Raw genomic sequence first — 23,213 nt, 5'->3', positions numbered from 1 at the left:
TCCTGCCGTCCTGCCGTCCGGGACTCTAAACTTTGCCTTATATCTCGAGAACGGTGAGAGATAGAGCCTTCAGGTTTGAAGTTTTCTATAGAAATGTGGGTGTAAAATTTCATTTTTTTGCATTTTCAAAATCCAAGATGGCCGCCATCCGCCATTTTGAAATACTGTCAACCAGTTTCCTTATAGCTAGAGGTCTGAAACTTTAGTATGTTGTAGTGCTCAGTGAGATGTTTTCATCGATAACTCATACTTCAAAATCGGTCAAGCGGTTAAGCAAATATGGCGGTCTAAAGCAAAAAGTGTTTTTTCGATATAACTCGAGAACGGCTTGACCGATTTTGACCGTCTTGGTATCAAATGAAAGGTTTCAAGAAGCTCTACAACTGTCTAAAACATTCCTAGTTCCAAAAATATCCGCAAGAGGCGCTAAAATCAAAAACAAAAATTGCCTAACTTTAAAGGGCAATATCTCTGAATCCCCATCATCGATTTCTTTTAAATTTTGATATGTTGTAGCCTAAGTCAATATCTTTCACCAGTCCGAAAATGAAGAAAATCTATGTCGCCGTTTAGAAGATATAGCCATTTGAAAAATTCTTGAATTTGAAAAGTTGTAAGAGCCATATCTCCTGAACCGCTTGCCCGATTTTGCTCATCTTGGTATTAAATTAAAGGTTTTGCAATTCTCTACAACTTTCTAGAACATCAGAAACCTCTAGAACCATTTCTTGAGGACAAAAAGTGCAAAAAACTGTTTTGGTGAAACAAAAAACCGCCATTTTTGTTCTAGATGTGACTTTGAAAATTATTGAAATTTATGTCAATTTATAGCCTATTTTAATACCTTTCCAAAACTAGTCAAGAATTTTCTATAGGTCTTATAGAACTTCAGATATGAGCATTTTTATCTTTCATATTGATGAATTTCATAAAAAAAATCAACTTTGCCTACTAATCCTACTTACAAATTAAATTACAACACCATCCGCGTTGTGGTATACCAACTCTAATAACTGGACGCGTTATGATTGACTTTTTCTCAATGACTCCTGACTCTTGTTATGTGCTCATAGAAGCATATGCATGTATTTTTGTTGCCATACAGCACTGTGCAATAATGACTGAAGGGGGCTCCTTGGGAGTGGGAAAGTGGCAAAATTGGACGCAATGCGCCATCCACCTCTTAGCTCCATTATGAGAACGTTGCGTGGGAGGTGTATGAGATAAAGGGCAAAGGTGCGGGGGGAGGGGTTTGTATTGAATTTTATCGTCATACATTTCATCACTTTTCACACTACACACGGTGGAGCTTTTCGTGGAAAGAATGGGTGTGGGGGGAGCTTTTGAAAAGCACCCACTACATACGATGACTTCCGTCGCGTTGCTGTGTGAAAATGCGCGACGGAGGAATTCCAATTTATAGTCCCCTCATGCGTCATCATTCGAAGCAATAAAATCCGAGATAATGACATTGTAAGTCGTATCTGAAGTGTTGTGTGTATGTAGCACACGGGAGTAATACACGGGGAGGGGGTGGTGATGGTGCTGCCGAGGAGATAGGCACACAACCACCTACCACCACCCATCATCTCCCATTATAGAAGACTTGGGGGTTCCTTCGCTCTTCATATCCATAAAATTTGAACTTTCAATTCGGATAAGCTCACCCCCAACCCACCCCCACCGTGTACACACCCCGTCATGTTGCTGTAGCAGCCATTGGGTGTGTTGCGCTATTGCCAAGGCAAATGAATGTAAAATTGTTACCTTTACATATTTGATACTATTATTTGAGTGAGACACACATAACATACATATGCATAGAGGCGAAGTGGTATGTCGAAAAGCACCTCACAACCGGCAGTCTCATTTTCCTCATCCATTCAGCTCTAAAGGTATTTTCTTCCATTCCATATTCAACGTATCACACACCGTTGGGGCGTATTAAATGTATGATATGCTTTTCTCTATAAAATATTGAATGAGATGTTTGAGATGTCTTTTGCGGAAGCACAAAAGGATGTAGGACGCCTAGATGCTACAGCGAGACAAGGAATGTGTAAAAGGATTTCCTTTCTATGTGAAGAGGTGAAAAAGGGATGGAGTTGGCTTTTCTCCTCCCGAAGAAGAGAGTCATTGCTATGTATGTATTTCAAAAGAAAATGATAACAAAATACTCCAACACACCCGCCCCTCTGAAGATATGTAGCGCATAAGAAATGGTTACGTTGATGGAAAGTAAACAGAAATCCCTCCAAAGAGAACTCTCACCACTCGCACTCAATGCGAAGGAATCACTTGATAATTTCCCCACCCCCTCCCTCCACCCCATCTGGGTTGAGTTGTGGTCAAATAGGGAAAATTCCTTGTGAGAAATAATACCTAATTTGATGGGCTTGGTGCGCGCTTTGGTGAGATTACGCAAAAGGAGAGACAAGAAGGAAGTATAAACATGGGCTGATAGATTGCTCATTAGGTGAGCAGTGTTGAGGGATTAGGTTGTTCATTAACTTGGGCTTTCGCGAACATCCTTTTTTGTTGCCCATCTCTTCTTCTTCTTTTACACTTCCCAATGAATCCTCAATCTCTGCCACATTGTGTGACTCCTTGTGCCAAATAAACTGGGAATTTGCAAAAAAAAAAAAAGAGAAGAGATAAACTAATTTGTGCTACAATCTCACACAAGCAATAACACTCTGTGCCAAAAGCCTCGCGTAAAGCTTCGTTCAAAGCTATGCCAAATGGACAAGTTTGTGACACAATGCATAAGATATATGTACATTTGATTCCCTCTGATTTTTTATATTGATAATTTTATAAAAAGACGCACATGAAATGAATTATTTAAATTATTTTTTATATAAAAAAGTTTTTTTTTCAAATACTTTTACATTCGAGCTTTCGAGCTTTCAACCTTAAAGTCTCAATACAATTTTTGGCATTTTTCAAAGAGAAAGTGTTCAGAAAAATCGCGGAAAATGGCATCTGTTCGAGAAACTTATGAAATAAAATAATATTTGAATTTGGCGCGCACTCGAAGTGGTGAATTCGAGTGGGGAAAATAAAGAATGTGAGGAAAAAGGAATGATTTGGCGGTAAAAATGACAGATCGGATTTAGAGGGCAAGGTGTACGGATCCAAACGCGTAAAATATGAAAATTTCGCAAACAATATCATTTATCAGAAAATCAAACGTCTCCTCACCCTTTCAGGGTTTCGATGGCCTACGATAACAATAAAACAATTGAAAAAATGTTTTAATCGTTGTGAGAAATTATCTTTAAACGTTAGAACAGAAAATTTAGTGAAAAATTGAAAACTTTAAAAGAGGAATTTCATACGTTAGAAGCGAAACGTCAAACAAACGTCAAACGTCAAAAGTTTAAAAAAATCGTTAGTTGGGAAGAAGCCGAGCATTTTGCAAAGTATGCTCCGCATGGGGAGTGCAGGCAGAGCTTTTGGTGGCAAGTTGCCACCCTTAAAACTCCAGCCGGTGTGGAAATGGTTTTAGCATACCCCAACCCAAGCAATGACAATCCGGAATACAGCTGAAATAAATACAGGACCAGGAAGGAAGTAGAAGCAGAAAAACCACAAACTGGCTTAATTTGTACGAATGGGGGTTTATATTCTGTTTTGTGTAGCCAATATATTTCCTTATGCCAGGGGTGGTTTGCGCCCTCCATGACTTTTCCGTATATATGTGTGACATAATTAAGGATTAACACAAAGAGTCTACAGCAGTTGACAAGTAAATTAAGAGGAAGTAATTAGTTACATTTAAAATCACGCTCCAACTACGAATTCAGCCAGCATCCACAATGAAGGGATGCTGCATGGGCTTTTTTTTTTTTAAATCATCCCCTATTCTGAATATGTGTGCTCTAACACAGCTGATGTTAGAGGCTGCCTCAGGAAGCAATTTGCTCCCTCCATGTCCATCATACAGCTGCACAAAGTGCGTCAAAATTAATTTGGCATTAATCAATGTGGGGCACTGGGACCATATACAAACCCCACAATGGTGCCACATATGCACCTTCAATTAATCAAACCCCCAACTGTGTGGCTTTTGCGTCAAAGCTCACACACACTACTGGAGCCGCTGGAGTGGTGAACTTTTTTTTTTTGCAATATGGCTTTTCCTTCGATTTCCACCCCCGCACCCCACTGGGTCATTGATAGACTGCATCGTCGCCCCACCAAAAGAATGATCCATGGAATTTTGTATGGTGGAAAATGAAATATTTTCAAGGGGTGGTGCCACCCACTTTTATTCGATTTTCCCCGTCTCACATGTCATGGTGACTTGAGAATTTCCGCGCGCCTTTTTCCGCTCACAAATACATTTTTCCCCGCAACCCCCAGCACAATTCATTCTTCTGCTAAACTAAAATATGAGGGTGATATTAAAATTTTTTTTAATGTGCTATTTTTAGAGACAGCCACCTTTGACAAATAGATGGGTGTTAAAAGTGAAATGGATAGTTGTATTGTATGTAGCATGATAAGGAGAAAATCTGCATATATTGCTGGGAAATACTACCCCAGTTTTTCTTCGATTTTTCCGCAAACGTTAGCAAAGTCATGTGATAAGTTATTGTTGTAAAAAGGGGTGTATTACATATATAAGTAATGTATGATTATATGAAAATAAGGAGAATAGAGTCTGTAATATTCAAATTTTATATTTGGAAAATTTGATAACTTTATAGTGGAGGTGGATAAAGACCTTACTGTAATATACACTCACAGAAACAAGAGTTGAAGAAGGAAGTAATAAATGTTTAAAATGAAATGTCAGACGTTAAAAAGAAAAGCATGGAAAAGAGATTTCCCTAATCCTTATAATTATCTTGCGTTGGCTTAAAAAAACAATTAAACAGTTAAAAAGGATCTTTAAAAGAAATATCAAAAGAAACGTTAAATATTTGAAAGAGTAGGTATACTAAACGTCAAATGGAAACGTTTTTAAACGTTATTTATGTCAAAAAAAAAGGATAATAAAATTGTAATAAGTTAGAAAGTGTTAGAAATTACTTTTACAAATTCATTTTACATGGAAATAAATAGTACTTTTCTATTATTATTTTTTTATTTTTTGATTATTTTTAAATTATTATAGATAAAATATTTTTTTAAATTGTTTTTAAATTAAAAAAAAAACGTTAAACGTTAGAATTTTACAAGTTGACAAAGTAATTGCAACTTAAATACGATTTAGTAATCTTAATCTACATAAACGTCGACTCGTTATGTGTTTCTTTTTAAGCAATTTTTAACTCTTTTGCGTTCACGTTCACTCTTTTAAGTTTCTCTAAGTTTGCTTAAAATTTGTTAAGAAAAATATTAAGAATCTAAATTTTTCCTAATAAATCTTAAGTTTTCTTAAACGAAACTTTAGATTTTTAAGTAATCAAGGAAAATTCATATTTGTGATGATTGAAAGATATTTGAAGGAGTTTAACAGCCGTGCAATTAAAAAAATAAAGAAGAAATTTCATTTTTTTGTTGTACAATTTCAAAAGTAACCCCCCCCTTAAATTTGGCTCTGCTATGCCCCTGCTTTTAACCACGATATTTATTCTGAAAAACCTTTCTGAAGAATTTTTTCATGAAAAATGTCATTTTCGGCCTCTACTGCGTCAATTTAATACATTTCTAAATTTAAAAAAAAATCGAAAGGGGTAACATCCATTTTTCGAAGAAAAAAAAGAATAATTCTAAAACTTGATTAGATTTCTGGGTATGATTCACAATTTCAATAAAAAATATGAAATAAAGAAAATTTAGTTAATTTTCAATTCAATCACTTACAGCAGAACTTCACCTTATTAAAAATCATCCGAGTTTGTGCCCACAGGACTCTGCATTAGTAGCATTACCTACATATAGTACGAAAAATAAAGGTAACAAATCACTGGGCGGTAGTGGGACACGGATCACAAAAAAACAATTTATCAAAACCAATTATACGACTCAGGGGTAATATTTATATTTATTACTTCCCCCAAAATGAACCCCACAAACAGAAAAGAGATGCTGGGGAGAGTCCACAAATTTTTGGGGTAAAGCCCTCTTGTCGGGACAATTCCGGGACTACATGTCCCTCCCTTATGGGGGGTGATTTTATTTATGTGGCCAACATTCCACACAGATGAAAGCACACGCAGCACTGCACAGTGCATAGATAGAATTTTCCATGTGATTTTCCACCTGTCTGCCAGTATTTGGTGGTGTGGGTTGTCGTAAGAAATAATTTGGGGATCTTCAGTGCTAGAGCGAGCAACTGGTTGAATGAGAACCATAAAATCGAATCTCACTGACATTTCTGGGATTAATGCGGGAAATCTTTTGGGTTATGAAAGGTGTATATTACTTTGCCGCCCGTGTTGGAGTGCAATGTTGCGCAGTTGTGGCTTCAAAGGGGTGAAACTTCATCAGCTCAGCAGGGATGGGTTGTGACTATGGTGTCACATGGATCATACCATTGTTCCACACCCAAAGGTTTGCACGTGAATTTCTGCATCATAGCAGTGCTCGTACCAGAGGATGAATTACATTTTCATCGTTCGCAGCACACACCGAGCTTGCTGTTAAGTACAAAGTGAAATTAGTCCTTCCACATCAGTGACTATGACTACCTCTATGCAAGATTGAACAGTCTACTGCACCTTTTGCCACGTTTCTCGCATCAACATGATACCAACCATCAACAATGAGATACCACAGAGAGTGACGCAATAGGTAAGCCAACATACTAACCCTATATTTCCTCCTACTCCCCTATGCAAAGTATGCAAAGAATCAGGTGGAAAGGGTACAAGCGTATACTCTCGTAGTTAGTCACAGAAGAGTTTTTTTTAAATATGTTCTGTACTGATTTTTTTTTCTAATAAGTCTTAATTAAAAATATTCTAACAACTTTTAACCTTCGCATTGTCATGAGGGGTAGGTGTCCGAGCCTAGAGCTATATTTAGAGCTATTGCGCTCTAATTTTGAGAGGTGTAGAACCAATATTTTGGAATTAAGTTTCTTGGGTTTCTGAGAAGATTTTGTGAAATTTTCCGGTCAATCCGATCACCAGGAAAAAAGTTATTAACAAATATGTGAAAAGTTGGAATTCAAAAATTTATATAACGGTCAAATTTATTCGAATTGTAGTTCTCATTTTCATTAATTTAATTTCTTAACAATCATAATCAAAAAATCATTGAAAAAATTATCAAAAATCTCTTTAAAAATTCTTTTTCTTGCTAAAATAGGGACAGAAGACTTCTTATGGTGTACCAAGAAGTCAAAAAAAGCACATTTGACCAAAAGAATTTGCTTATTTTGTGTAAAAGCCTGGGATCGGTCAACTACCCCATGGCGCGCGTGAGAATTTTGGTCAGAGCGTACAGAAGGTTAAAAGAATTTCATATCACAGTTTACTCACATTTTATGCTGAAAAATGGGATGAATATGCTCCTAATATGGTGTAAAAACTTTCATTTAAAAAGAGAAAGAAAATAAAGTCTATAACTTAAAAAACTAATTTCTTTTGTCTTTTTGTGATCATTCTTAAAATATTATATAGGAACATACCTAGTTACCTGATATATACTTTTTATAAAATCTTTCATTTTTAGTCTACTTTGTAATTTGTTTAGTTTTTTGTATTTTGAGAAAAAGTTTTCGCATCTCTTTTATTTACCTGATGAAGAGGGAATAAAAACCTCGAAAATTCGTGCATTGAAGGACTGATAGAGGTTTCTATATTCTTCTAACTAAAAATATTTATTTTTGCAAAAGAAAATAATAAAATAACAGAAAAGAATTTAAATATAGTATATAAATATATATGTATCTGTACATCCGCAATATGAGATTTACATTCAAAACATGAAATTTAGTACATAGCGTAGGGGTTGATGATGTCAGAGCTGCAGGGAAACTATAATATTTTAATTAATAGTCAATTTGCTGTTTGTCCCAGTGGAACACATCAGTGCACCATATATGAGGTTACAACGACAGGTGCTGCATCTGAGGGACCCATACTGGTCAGTTTGGGTGATGGTGTGTGGAATCATAAAACGTGTGACATTCATTGCGAATCACGGAGAAAGGTGCACCACACACACAGAATGTTTGCTCTGAGCTCCCCCATCCACCTGGGGTGAAAGTTAATAAATTGTCCAGATCATACGCATTTGGTGAAAACACACAAAAGGTAAAGAGAGTGTTTGGTAGTTTCGTGCTTTCAGCAAGATTGGGGAGTTTTCGGGGGGGTGGGGGTTGGTATTCCGTTCAGATTTCACGATATGACCTAATAAATGACTTACATTTTTGCGTCATTTAACTTGTTAGTGGCGGAGCCCTTCCACCCGTGTCTCACAATATTCATTGACGTTTCTTCGGTGCCCTAAAGACCTCACATTAATTTTTCGGCAGCACAGAAAAATTACCCTTGTGGAACAATGGCATGGAAAGTTGCTTATATGTAGCACAAGGGAAAATCCTCATAGGTTTATACCCTCGTAGCCGTACTATGGGTGACATTATGAGATTGAAAGAATAAATCAAGGTGAAAAGTAAACGAATACTTTCACTCATGGAAGAACATAGGGGTAACTGGGGTAAAATGGTGAATTTGAAAAAAAAATAAAAATTTATAACTCAAGAAGCAGTGAGAGCTAATCTGTCTAATTTTGTCAGTAGTTGCACTTTATACCCCTGCCTAAACCTAGAAAGTTTCATAATAATTGATCCAATAGTTTGGCTCTTATTTGAAAAACAAATTTTTCAAACCTCAAAGTTACTCTGACCTCTCAACTAAAAATTAAGTTTTGGCGAAATTCTCTGCAATATTTTTTATCCAAATGCATTTTTAGACAGAGTAACTACTGCTAAACACGATTCTAAACTGAATTTTTCGAAAAAAATTTCCGAGTTTTCCCGTAAAACACTGATAGTAAAAAGTACCTCATTGGGGCAAAATGGTGAATTTGGTGTTTTTTTTAAATAACTTTTTAAATTTTTGAAAAAATAATTTCCCTTAATTAGTATAACTATTATATACAATTTGGGATGTTTAATCACTTACTATTACCAATTTTTATAAACTAAAAAGAATAAAAAAGGCAATTTCTTAAATTTAACGTTTTTTTTTTAATTCTTTGTATTTATTTTATTAAAAAAAAGGTTTTAATTCGTACACAAATCTCTCATTCTCAATAGATATTATAGTGCCTTGCAAAAATAATTCCATTAAATTAAGATTAGTGAACAAAAAACGCAATTAACCGTTTTACCCCAGGATTTTTGGAACAGGCAAATTTGGAAGGGTTTGGAAAATGGCCTGAAAAAGCATTTTCCCATTGCGATAGAGAAAAATCGTCTGAAACAAAGTTGTAGCCCGGAAAATTTCCTATAATATAGTTCTCATGGGAAATCTCAAATATTTCCATGGAACTCTGGAAAAATTATCTCCCAAAAATTCACCGAATTACCCCAGTTTCCCCTACTTAAATCAAATGAATTTGAAGTACAGTCAAAACAAGTCAAACAAAGGAAGAATTTTCCTTTAAATCAACGCCTTCGGCATGATGCTTCGTACAATGAAGCTTTGCATAGAGAAGAATTTTTAGTATGATTTAATTAATATCCCCTCAACAAAGTCTTTTAAGGAATACTATTCAGAGATTGTTGGAAATAGTTTTAGAGTAAATTACATAGTATTCCCCCATCTTCATTGCAGCCCACCCCCGTTGTTTCCATCACGTAGTATCCCTTAATGAGGCTAATTCTTCACTGTCACACAAAATACATACAATTACCGGGAATTGAGAAAAAAGAATACATAATGATATAGAATTTCTTATGGCCATTTTCCTGCGTTTTGCACAAATTGCGGCTTCCCCTGCAAAATCATACCGTATTTATGTTCTATCATGCTGAACTGCATCATGTGAGTGACATTTTTATTATCTACCTTTTGTGCAATTTTTTCCCTTCTTTTGTAGCAAGATAGAGTCTATTTTTATCACAGGTACATCCTGTACATTGATTAATTTCAAACTATGGAGTTTGCTTTCAATATGAGAAGGAAAATAAATTTTGCCTATAAGTAATTCTATTAATTTTCTTCGCTACTTTTCTTCTAAACAAAATCAGCAAATATTTTCCAGCAGATAAACAGGAAGTACAGGAAGTAGAGATACAATATCCTGTTTTCCCGCATTATTAAACTTTCTCCTTGATTTTCTTAGTCAAAGAAATTTAATCCATTTAAGCACTTTAAACTTTAAACACTTTAAAGGAAGAAAGTTTAATTATCTCAGCATATTATGATTTTAATGTCATTAAACTTTATCAACTTTGTACATCACTTTTCTTCCGGGGGAAAATTGCATATTTGTGCACTTTGTATATAAGATTAACTTCACCCTTTCAACGCCTCATAATATTGAAAATATAACCTAAATATCTTTGATAAAATTCCCTCGCAGGGAGATTAACTATTAAATACGGAGAAGAAGCAAAATATCATTAAAATACAAATACCCCTGGAAAACCGCTGGGTCTTTCTCCAGTGATAAACTCTAATCTTCGCATGGAAATTTATCAAGGTCCGGGGTAGGTTCTTTATTAAACACATTTTGTGTGCTTTTGATTGATGAGGGGTTACACGGGCCCATGAGAAATTACAAAGGGTGTCAAAAAGTAATTTAGTCTTCTGGTTGAGGCTTTAAAGTATCTCTCTCTCTCACACGCTCTCTTGGTTCATTCGCCGCATTATATACTTTAACTATTTCTTATTAATATTCCGTGGAAAATAGAGCATATAGATGGAAAGTCTCGTGTGAGTTTTCATGCAGCAAAAACATAGTCTGAGAATGAAAACCACCCTTTTGTGGTTGTTTCTTTGGCACATAATATGCTTCATCATTTTGGTATTGTGACAAGAATCATCATTTTCCTCATGGGGAATTGCGATAGTAATTAATGTGGGAGTTTTATGATAAAATACCATAAAATTCTGCGGACGATGGAGACATTCCGGTGCTATGCTATTTCTCGTTCTGAATATTCATTGAGGGATGAGTGCTTGTAGCAAAACTAGATTTAATTAGTTGAATTATCCAGCTGGAAAATTGCTACTGCAGCCATCACTGCTATCTTATGCAATTTTAACCATGTTGAGCAAATGTTTGGATTTTGTGATTCATACACATTGATAGAGGGATGAAGCTGGGTGCCATTTCCATGTCCACCATCAACCCCATCCACAAGGATTTTCACCTCACAACGTTGAAATAATAATCATAAACGTTGGATGGAATTTACTTTTTATTTTTGCATACTCTTTATCTTCAAAAATATAACTCATTTCCATTAAATATGTACAATATATAATGCAAGGTAATTCCATATAATACGACCAAGTCATCCTCTATAAAAACCCTTTCATATAGTATCTTTTGCTTAATAAACGATAAAAGTATTAATCAGGACTTGGAACGTAAAAGTGTAACATCAAAAAGAGCTTAAAAGTTGATTCTGAAATTGGGAAGGATTCACCCGAAATGTGGGAACATAAAAATGGGATTTTTTCACACAACACACTTCTACATTACCCTCATAAAATGCAAGTTTCTGATAAGAATTGATAATGGTATTTTTTGTGGGAATTTTTCCACATTTTCCAAGAGAGTTTTCACTAATAAAATTAAATGACTTTCAATAAAATTTGAAAATTATATATGAAAATCCCCGTGAAAATCGAAAACAATAAGCAACATAGATAGTGAGTGAAATTCACTAGTTAGTCTTAAAATTTCTTAATTTTATTAATAATTTTTAAATTTTCCTCAGAAGTTCTCAAATTTTCTCAAGGAAAAGCTAAGATTTCTTTTTTTTTTAATTTTATATCTTTCCTATTAAATTTTAAATTTTTCATAAGAACACTTAAGAAGTTCTTAAGAAATTTTAAGAGATTCTTAAAAAAAACTTAAGTGTTTCTAAAAGGTGAAAATAAGAATTTTGAATAGCTAAAGCGCTGATAAACCATCGAATCGTTCTCTTTTTGATAAGGTTTCTTCTATTAAAAATTTAAAATTATAAAAAAAAGCATCAACCATATCTTTCTTCTGTAAATGATGATTAAAAAGTCTTCCCGATTAGACTTCCTTCCCGTAGAGATTTTCTAAGTGAACGAAAGGTCAGCAAATGGAAAGCATTCAGAACGTCAATGAGTTCAAATGCAATTTTTGTTGAATAAAGTTTCCTGGGAATGGAATGATTTTTTTTAGAGAAAGTTTAGAGAAAACTTTAATTACTTTGGTGATTCTATTAAGTTTTTCTCCCACTGCTACCCACCCCCTACCTTGATGTTTTGCCTTGCCATCTTGTGTGCCATCTGTGCCATAAACACTTGAAAAATCAGTGCACGAGCCCGGGAAAAATGCTGTGTTGCGGAAAATGAGTGCATTTACAAAGTTTCACCATTAAGCTGCTGTTCCTTGGGGGAGGAAAAGACGCTGTATGAACATTTGGGATGGATTTGTGTAGGTTGGGGGTACTTTTTGAGGATAATTGGAATATAGACTGGTCAAAGAGCGATGGTTAGGTGGATCTTCAATTGTCCATTGATTTCACTTCAAGCATTTCAATGTGAAACTGGGGCATAAGAGATGTACTGTGGACACATATGGGAGACCACAGACTACGTGCACAGGTGGATTGAAAACCTGCGGTTCATGGTTTGATGTATAAAGCAAAAGGGCGGACACAGAGCTAGGAGGTATTCAACATTACAACAAACCACATTCAACATAATTGACTCACATACACTAGAGCCATGTAGTGGATGGAACAAGAACAGCTGATTTAATTGGGGATCAAATGGCGTGAGGTGCAAAATTTCAACAATTAATCACGTACAATTAGGAAGTAAATGTGCAATTTTCTCTCATTTGTCTTCAAATTCAAAAGTAAGAAACTTCACAGATTCAATGGTTTGGTTATGCTGCACATTCTCTATCACATAATTGGTGAGATACACTATTGAATTTCCCTTTATGCAAGAGAATTTTCAATAAAAGACTCCAGACACCAACGTATACAAAAACACTGCAAAAAAGTCATTGATCCATCCTAAAGAGGTTAAACCAAAGAATGAAGGCAAAAGTTTCTTTTTATAAAGAATGACAAGATATTCTCAAGGTGGTTTGAGGGTAGGTCTCTAAGAAAATTCTCATTTAGTTAAAAAAAAAAAGAAACTTGTTGCAAATAAAAAGATAAAAATTCTGTAAACATTAAGTTTGACTTGGTACGATGGGCGTAGCTGTTGCGAAATCACTTTAAAAATAATTTGTAATTAATTAAAGAATTTTGACATTTTATTTCCAACCCGTAACGTTTATTATAACGTTTGACGTTTCTAATCACACCCATGACAGTTTTTTTCTGAAGTTCTATATTTTATTTCTATTTAACATTTCTTCTCTTTCTTCTCTACAATCTAACGTTTCTTTTTTAACGTTTGACGTCATTGTCTGACGTTTAACGTTCTTTCTAACGTTTGACATTTGTAGTTTATCTACTGACATTTTGACGTTAGTTTATTTTTATCTATTGGCGTACTTTTTCAACCGTTTGACATTTCTTTACTAATTGTAAATTTTTTTCTGACGTTTATTTACTTAAGGTTGACGTTATATTCCTAACGTGTAAAGTTTTAATGTTTGAATATAATTAAAAATACTATTTTTGATGTTTTAATTTTTTATGAGATATGAAGGCTGGAAATTCTTTACTTTGACGTAGAGAATAAAAACGTAAACTGTCTGAATTTTTTAGGCATTTGATATTTGCGCTGGCATTGACATCCAGCTCAATATTTGCTCAAATATTTAACAATTTTAACTGCTAGAATTACATAAATAGTAGCAAAACACCTTGAAGCAATAAACATAAAAAAAAATCTTCACTTCGTGTAGCGTTCAATCACTTTGTGCACCATATTCAGAGAGTAAGAGAACTTGATGGCAAACAAAGGCCATCAGAAGAATAAAAATTATCTGTATTATGAATATTTCAGCTTCTGCATTCATCGATGGTAAAACCACATCCGGTGTATTTGTCGAGGAAACCACTGATGCCCTTCGCGAGAATATATCTCACACACAAAAAATACGTCACTCCATCTTGCACAGTTCCCTGCACATATGACCTGCAAATTATGCAGAAAAATATAATCCACGAAAGACCAGCAATTTTCCGTGTGAACTCAAGTGCGTCTCTGTAAAATGCACATAATTAGAGAGACACTTAACCGTCATCCATATGACCAAAATGATGGGTTTCTGTGGCACATACAACATAATTCCCTTTCAGCTCTTAAAGAATAAAAAAAGAAACAATAAAATCCCGTCGAAAATAGAAAATATATAAAACTAAAGATGCAATTAGCTGCAAGTCTAGACGGTGACACTTAATGAGAATTGTTTGTATTAAATTTGCAAATGGGAATTATGTGTTATTTGTAAATTTTACAACCGTAAATTGTGCACCGCATAATTAATTTATTGTCCGTATTTTATGGATTTTTCAGCATTGCGCCAGAAAGTTTATGACTCGTTCTTTTAAAAATATTGTCAGTTATATTTCTCTTAGGGTTTCAAACTATTTACATATTACGTAGGATTAGTTACCTATAATACTTCACAGAAATTGTAAAAAAAAGAAGCTGGGAGAATTGTGATGATAAAGAAAATTAATTGTAGTTGGACATCTCATTTTCTTAACTAGAATTGTACGGAGAAAAAAGTTCTTTTTCTTTCTTTAATTGCAGAATTATTTAACCCTCCGTATACCGTGACCTAAACACTTACGCGCATTACTAAATGGGGTAGGTGACCGACACCACAGAATTTTTTACAAAAAAAGCAAAATTTTTCGATCCAGTGAGCTTTAATAGATTGATTCTCCCCTAGAAGTCCTTTGTTCATTTTAGAACACAAAAGTAATTTTACAGTAGATTTTTTGATGATTTTTTGGGGTAGAAACGTCTAGAAAGAGAGAAAGAGTGACAAAGCGAAGAAAATAGAATAAATTTGACCGTTACACCAATTTTTGAATTCCATCTTCTTACATTTTTGTTAATAACTTTTTTTCTGGTAGTCGAATTGACTTCAAATTTTTACACAATCTTCTCAGATAACCAAAGAGCTTATTTCCAAAAGTTTGGTTCTATACCTCTAAGAACTAAGGTGCAATTAATCGAAATATAGCTCTGGGGTCGGTCACCTACCCCTCATAGTATACGGAGGGTTAAGCGAATGCTTCATCCGTGAATTTTATCAATGTACTTTTATCCTTTATTTGAGACAAAACACAACGTCATTTTTTGAATTTTTCAGCAAAATTTCGTTAGATTTTCTCTACGCTTTAGATTGAGAAGTAAACCCCTAGTTGTGGAATTTGTAAGTCACTTTGGGGGATTTTCTGAGGATTTGACAACCTCTTAGCTTTTGATTCTAATTCCAAAAACACATTTGAATATCACAGTACAAATCTCATACCTATATATGTGAGAACATTCACGAGGAACCTGTTAATTGAATGTGTGTACTTAAGGAAGGGGTTTGTTGCATGTCCCACCGACAAATGAAATGCACCAAGAATACAATTCCAAGTCAGACAACTTCCTCATTGCATGTGCTTCTTGCACCAAAGGGAGTGACAAGCAACATGACCAACTGCACATAAGGACACCAAAAGGAGGGAAAGGATATAAATTATACATCCTGCTGGTGGAAGCAATGTCAATCGATGAGAGGCGCAATGAAGTGAGATTGGTGATTGGATCAATGGTGAGGGTGGATACCAACCTTCTCCCCCATGTCCACCAGAAGACTTTCACCGTGAATGCTGAAGCCATGCGGGGGAGGTCCTTGTGCAAATATTTGAATTTCATTTAGAATGTTTTCCACTCTATATTTCTTTTCATTAACTCAACTTCATCTCCTTGATTTCCAATTTGATTTGCTTACCTCATCAACTCAAGACGTTCAATTTCTTCGAAAGGATTTCCTCCCAAGGAAATTTATTTTCTTTTCCTTTAGCAGACAACCTTCTCTTACCCCTTTTGCTTTTTCCATTCACCCTGTGGGATGTTCTGGTTGAGTTAGCAAGAACTCCTATCTGTGCCTAAAGGGGGTGAAAGGTTGCATGAAGGTAAAGGGTTGCAAAATCCTGCCACATTCACACAGGAAGAACGGAGGGTGGTAATAAGAAAAATCCTGTGCACCTGAACCTGCACAGAGATGCAAATTTTATGGCAAACACCAAACACATGACTTAATTTACTTCATTTCCAGATGCTACATATTTTATTCCCTTTTATCCATTTAGCTGTGCAATTTATTAAATTTTCAAACGCTCGTAATTCCCATGCACACACGGAGATCCGGAGGGAGGGAGGCATCTCTATATGCAACGATGATGGTATATATACATTTTATTGGGGCGCGCTAGAACTGCAGTGCAATTTGCAATGTTCAGGCACTTTTGGTGCTAAAAACCCCTTCAATAATTCACTCCGTGTGAGTGGCAAAAGGAGAGTTATGAGTGGCGTGGATATAAATTTGTAATCACATTCATATATATACGCGAAACATGCTCTCACGATAGTAAAATAAACTATTATTGCCCACTTATCGAATGCGGTGCCCATGGAAATTCTAACAACTGATACTGGAGCATGGGATTGCACAAAATATATCCCTCTGGATTTAATATCCGCTCCATTCGCATATTTTTCGTTGCGAAAATAACTGCTCTATACGCTGCTTTTGTGCTGTATTTAAGGAAATTTATCACTTATAAAGTCATAAATCATCCTCACCTCTGGGATGATGCTCAACTCTCGGCGTATTATTATTTGAAGCATTTTATGTAACACAAGCTTAGAGGCGAGAATTATTCGTGATCGCGTTTAATGGTCATATCCAATGAGAAACCTCTCACAATTGAGATTTCGCTGCAATGAACCACGACGATATTCTAAGCATAACTTGCTGCTTTTTTTTTTAAAGCCACAGCTATGAAAATTTTGCAATAATTCCCCTCAAATAATTCAAAAAACATTAATTGACTTTTCTTATTTGTTCAAAATTAGTTTTTCATTGGAATTTACGTTAATTAACCCTCTCACGTCCACAGGAAACAAAGAAACATAAAATCTATTCATCGCTAAATTCCATGACTACTCTCTGAGGATATAAGCACATTGAATTTGCAAAAATAAAACATTTCAATTAAAAGAAAATTCGTGAAAATATAATATTTCACGTTAGTTTCAGCGTATGACCCAATAGATGCGAAAGAGTTAATTGGAAAACAATTTATTTAAAAAATCACAGTCCGTTGACAGAAGTCTGAAACATTTTTCCTGACGAACAGAGCTGAGGAGAAGAAAGAAAATCACCAACCTTTTGAGTATGTTTTTGAGAAAAATATTTATGATTGTACGGCTGCTAATGTCCAAATAAACTATTCCACAGCCACTGAAGAAGGCTTTGTGTAAAGCCGAAAGCTCTGGGATGAAAATTCTGGTGTTTTAATCTCCATCCATACCGATCCGACGAAAAACCCGGAAAACTGAATTTGAATAATCACGTCGGTAAAAACATCTAAAAGCGACCAAGAAACCCTTGAAATTCGCTTGAAATCTTGAAATTTCAGTATAAATTTCCAAGATTTCAAGGATTTCTTGGTGTCTGAATAGAGCCCTATGTTTCTATAAAACATACAAAAGAATGTTTCAATCAATGTTCTTAAAATTGTTTAAAGAGTATTTGTGCAAAGTTTTCAGGGTTGTAGTTTCAGAGTTGAGCAAGTTTTTCTAAGAATCCAGACTAGTATGTTCTTAAATCTATAAAATTTAATTTTATTAATTTTTACTATGAAACAATGTCAAAAAGAAAAATTGATTAGAATTTTTTGAAGCTCAACGCAAAAGCTTTAGTAAGAGAACTTCAAATGATCTAGTTTTCCAACATAGAGATTAGCTATTCCCTTGTTCCACATCTACTTAATTCTGCAAATAATTTAATAAGAATGCCAAGCTACTTAATGTTAGTCACACCGCAGTATGTAATTTCCTTGAAAAGTTTCAATCGGAAAACTCTTCTAAAATATTCAAATCTTGCTTTCATTTTGTTTGTATTTCTGTGGGAAAATCCATACACTAGTGATTCGCAGTATTAATCAGTTTCATGCTTATTTATAACTGAATTCAAATGTAGTGATGCATTTAATGGCAATATTCATGGAATTTTGTGTAGAAATCAGCATTATATCTGGCTTGTTTTGGAAAAAAAATTTAAATGTTTTTTTTTTTCAGAGTGAAATGGAAAATTCTGCTTTTCCTCCGGTCAGCGTCGGAAATGAAATCTCGGTTCAGAATTAAACGCGCAATTCTGCCAGAGCTTTCGGCACAAGACAGTGCCTTCCTCAGTGGCTGTGAGGAGAGGAAAATTTTATTACAATCAAATTTACAACAAGGAAAGAAATATACAGAAAAACAAACATTCAAAACTCTTACATCATGTGCAAACAATTTCTGAACATCGTCAAATAGTTTCTTGCAGAAGGCATACTAACATGGAGAGGGCAACCTGAGTAGAATACAAAAATACAAAATTTTTTTTTAAGAAAATGCAAGAAAAACTCGGGAAAATCAAGAAAAATTACAGCGGAATTGAAAAGTTTAGTTTTTTTTCTAATTGTATTTTTAGTCGATATAAAACATCAGATTTTATTTAAAAGAAATAATTTCAACCTAAAAATGGAATTTATGGGTATAACGCGAAGGGTTAGCAAAAGGAATTTTCCCCAAAGTCATACTGCGGAACCTCACTGTATAATGATGTATTGATTCAAAATGTGATGCAATATTGGAGAAAAATTGCAAATTGTATATACTTTGAAGTACTACCGCATCAATGACAATTTATCAACTTTTCAAATGAAAATCCACAAGTGTCCTTAAGGTTCCAAACAATACGGGACGTTCTGTTTGCATTGCACTCTGCCTTTTGTACTTTAATATTACATTTCATTCGATCGAATAGAAGTCTCGAACTGAGGCACTAAAGCCATAATTTTGAGGTAAACATACTTGAGAGATTTCCATATGGAGATATATATTCAAGGGGTAGTGGCCCCCTCCTTCTGTGGGGTGGGGGCTGAGTGCGTGGGTGAGGGAAATTATGCAAAAGGGATTGCATATTGGTGATTAAATGGAAAAAGTTTATAAAGTGTTTGGTATATAAGATAGGGGCATTGGGCAAAGGAGAACGTTACAGTTCTTATAGTCAGTGCATCAAGATGGACATTGACAGGATAACTTTTCGCGAATCTCTCCATTTTATCAATATCATCTACTCTACATTGGGTAAGAACTTTGTCTTTTCTTTTGCTTTTTCTCAAAGGAAGAGTTGAAGTCTTTCAAATTGAAAATTTCTTTCTTTTTTTTATCCTCGAGGTTATCGTCCTTTGAATGAATTCAGCTATGGCCCATGGTTGACAAGGATGAAGAACAATTGGATCTTCTTTGTTGTCTACATATGGGGTATACTGGTGGCTCTTGGTATTGGATATTTCTTAGTTTTTGCAATGAATATTTGGGAATTTCTTTCACATGGACTCGTTACGAACTACTTCATAGTTGCCATGCTTAAATTGCTCATTATTGTGATCAATCGCAATGGAATTGCAGAAATAATTCAACAATTTGAGATGTTATGGCCTAAAAAAGTGAATTCAGCCATTCAAAAGGAAACTGTGGAAAACTACATGATTACCAATACAAAATGGATGTCTTTCTATGCCAACCTCTCTGTAACATGTTTCCTTTTCACCAATACAAACCCCATTATTCTTTTGATCTATGAAAAACTAATGGGTGAGGATGCTAAATTAACGCAACCATTTCACGCGTGGCTACCATTTGATCAAGAGACACCCCTCGTATACCCCTTTGTCTACGTTTACCTCTTCTACGGCTCCCACGTGGCCAGTGCTTCGCAAATTTGCTACGATTCCCTCTTCTGTATGCTCCTTTCGCACCTCAGTATGCAATACAAACTCCTTGGGGATGATTTGAAGGAGGTTGTGCACGTTGGTGAGAATATTCAGGATGTGAATGTTGCTGAGAGTGAACAACGTATAATCGAATGCATTAAGAGACATCAAATGCTCATGGAAATTCGTGATAAGATTTCTTTCATCTTCACCGATATTATTTTCATTAATTTCATCACCAGCACCTTCAACATCTGCATCATTGGATTTCTCTTAATTACACAAGGTGGACTTGGGAGGATTAGACTCTTCTTAATGCTGATGACTCTTATAACACAAATCTTTCTTCTTTGCTGGTTTGGACAAGAACTCGTTGAGAATGTGAGTAATATTAAAAAAAATCTTTGAATTAATATTTATAGAACCGTAGCCAGAAATCTATTCAAGGGGGTGCTAGAGAATTTTTTTAATTCAAAAATTCACTAAAAATGTTTTTATAGAATGACTTGAGAGTTAAGATTTGTAATAATTTTAATTGCTGTTTGAATATTCGAAATTTTAATATTCTTTTCTAGTCTCGATCATCTCTTCTGGTTTTAGTCATTTCGTTTCTAACGTTTGACATTATCTGTCTAACGAATATATTTTTTTAAATTTCAACAATTGATTTTTTCTAACGATTGATATTTATTTTCTAACGGTTGATATTTATACTCTTCCTTATGATGATATTTTTTATTGTTTGACATACCTTTTCGTACATTTGACATTTCTACTGCTTTTTGACATCTGTTTCTCTAACGTTTGACGTTCTTTTCTGTTAATATTAAACCTTTCTTTTATTTTTGATACTTCTTTTAAAAGTTTATTGTTTAATAATTTTGACGAATGACGTTTTTTTGTCATTAAATATTTGTTTAATCGTTCAAAAACTTTTTCTACGCTTTGACGTTTTCTTTCCTAACGTTCGACTTTTATTTTTGAAATGTTTAAAGTTAATTTTCTACCGATAAAATTTTAGTGCTTTTTAGACCATAAACATGCTTCCAGACTCAATATATTTAAATAAAAACGTGTCAAGTGAAGAAAAACATAAAAAGTCACGAAAAAGGGTCTGTTAAGAATTTGTAAAAATATTTTTAAAAAAGTTTGAAAATTTTGAATTGAAATTTGAATTAAGAAATAAAATAGTGATATTTGGGCCTTATTCAGCGACCTAGAAATCCTTAAAATCTTTGAATTTTTTATTGAAATTTCGAGTTTTCAAGCGAATTATTGGTTTTTTGGTCGCTGAATTAAAGGAAAAAAAATTCAAACAATATAGGATTTCCTTAAATATTTTTCAAGCAAAAAACTGTGAAAACTGTGGTCTTATAGGTTAATACTAGACTTTTAAAATATTACAGAGTAGGGCCGTTAGTGATGCTGCGTATGAATGCAAATGGTACGCTTCGTCGCAAAAATTTCGTAAGATAATTCTCTACTTAATTCATCACTCTCAAGTGCCTCAAATGCTCGTTGCATGGAAGTTTTGGGATATCAGTATTGCCAGCTTTACAAGCCTAATTAGTGCTGCTTGGTCCTACTTTGCCCTCCTAAACACCATTTATGGAGACATGGATATAAATCCCGAAGGTGGACTATTGTCGTAAATTTGCAAAATACTCCAAAATATGGAATATTTTGCATAAAAATATTTTCAAATGATGGCACCAAGGAAATATTATTGCAGCAATTTCACGGAAATTCTCAGTAATTTGTATTGCTATTGTTACACGCTTCACTAACCCCAAATTACTAATCAGAACGCTTTAGTATTATGCAAATTACCAATACAGGATATTGCTACATTGTTTCCGATATGGTGGTGAGCGCTATTATTGTTATCAGACCAATAGATGATTATCATGGAATGTATTTTATGTATATGTAATTACAAAATTACAATTTAGCGTTATAGGTAAAGTAGAGTAGAGTATTCTTACTCTAGTAATTAATTTTAATTATAATGTAAAGCACAGACCTTGAATAAATAGTGGTAGCAGCACTAAAAGATGCTTTTTTTTAAAATACATATTTTTTTGTTTGACGGGAGCTTTGGAAAAAAGACAAACTTTTCGATTATAAAATTCTTTAATCTTACCGTCAAAGGAATATTTTGATCTGAATAAAATTAAAAGCGTTTTTTTTTTAAATTATCTAACCCATTTTCCCATTTGGCTAAAATGGTACATGTTTTACTGATTAAATGAAACTTTTTTATGAAAATTCGTGAAGAATTTTAATGTTTTCCTTGTAAAACTCATCGTTTTTCTATCAAACACAATGATTTTTGTTCAAATAAAGAATTTTTATTACCAATTTCAACATTTTCCAGATCAAATTAAATGTTTTTTGATGAAATAGAACGTTTTTCTGATCAAATTAAACTTTTTTTCAGTCAAACTTAATGATTTTTGATTAAAAAAAATGATTTTATTTTCAAATTTAACGTTTTTTGATCAAATGGAATGATCTTTTAATCAAGTAAAATGTTTTCGTGGACGAATCAAACATTTTTTCATCGTATGGAGTATTTTTGTCTCCAGATTCAACGTTTACATCGAATGGAATGATCTTCTGATCAAATAGAGCGTTTTTCTTATAAAATTCAACGTTTTTTTTTTCTAATCAAATCTGACGTTTATTAGACCAAATTCAACTTTTTATTATTTGATTTTTTTTTAAATTTTTTTAAATTTCCATTTTTCATTAAAGCTCAGACTCTTCTATTAAAATATATGTTTCTTCTGATACAATAGTAAAGAAATCCTGAATATCTTTTCTTTGACTTCTTATAGAATCTTCAAGAACTTTTTTTTTCCTATGGGAAATACTGGAAAATTCTGTTTGGAAATTGTATTCAAAATTGCACAATTAATTAACTTTCATATTGATTCAAAATACATGCGGTGGATCAGTTTGCTGAATTGGAAGTTATTTGAAATTAAATTTCACCCAACTGAAAGCTCTTTTAGTTATGTTTGGGCGCAAAAAAAAACGACCAAATGGTTTACGCAAAGTTCATTATCGTGCTGAATGGAGAGAGAACATATTTTGTAGGGCCTGTGTCTGCAAAAGTTTTCCATATAGAGGA

The 23,213-nt window shown here is 34.1% G+C and overlaps 2 protein-coding genes across 2 annotated transcripts in view; one reads left to right on the top strand and one right to left on the bottom strand.

Annotated features, from left to right (window-relative positions):
• The window catches only part of LOC129795731 (40S ribosomal protein S10b-like), a 575,051-nt gene that overhangs the window by 201,507 nt on the left and 350,331 nt on the right, over nt 1-23,213 (bottom strand). The window lies entirely within an intron of this gene.
• LOC129795608 (odorant receptor 4-like) lies at nt 19,359-22,130 on the top strand. The gene is made up of 3 exons (XM_055837048.1): nt 19,359-19,448; nt 19,539-20,458; nt 21,484-22,130. The coding sequence occupies exons 1-3, from the start codon at nt 19,382-19,384 to the stop codon at nt 21,727-21,729; spliced, it is 1,233 nt and encodes a 410-aa protein (XP_055693023.1). The 5' UTR covers nt 19,359-19,381; the 3' UTR covers nt 21,730-22,130.

The sequence above is a fragment of the Lutzomyia longipalpis genome, chromosome 4 (genome assembly GCF_024334085.1).
Source record: "Lutzomyia longipalpis isolate SR_M1_2022 chromosome 4, ASM2433408v1".
NCBI lineage: Eukaryota > Metazoa > Arthropoda > Insecta > Diptera > Psychodidae > Lutzomyia > Lutzomyia longipalpis.
The sequence above is the reverse complement of the archived record's forward strand: the minus strand, read 5'-3'. Positions and strand labels throughout refer to the sequence as shown.

What these genes read in the sequence shown, in the direction of transcription:
- LOC129795608 (XM_055837048.1), top strand. Translation starts at nt 19,382, where the DNA reads ATGGACATTGACAGGATAACTTTTCGCGAATCTCTCCATTTTATCAAT. An exon ending in TATCATCTACTCTACATTGG is followed by an intron (nt 19,449 to 19,538) that starts GTAAGAACTTTG and finishes TTTATCCTCGAG; the next exon opens with GTTATCGTCCTTTGAATGAA. An exon ending in GACAAGAACTCGTTGAGAAT is followed by an intron (nt 20,459 to 21,483) that starts GTGAGTAATATT and finishes AAAATATTACAG; the next exon opens with AGTAGGGCCGTTAGTGATGC.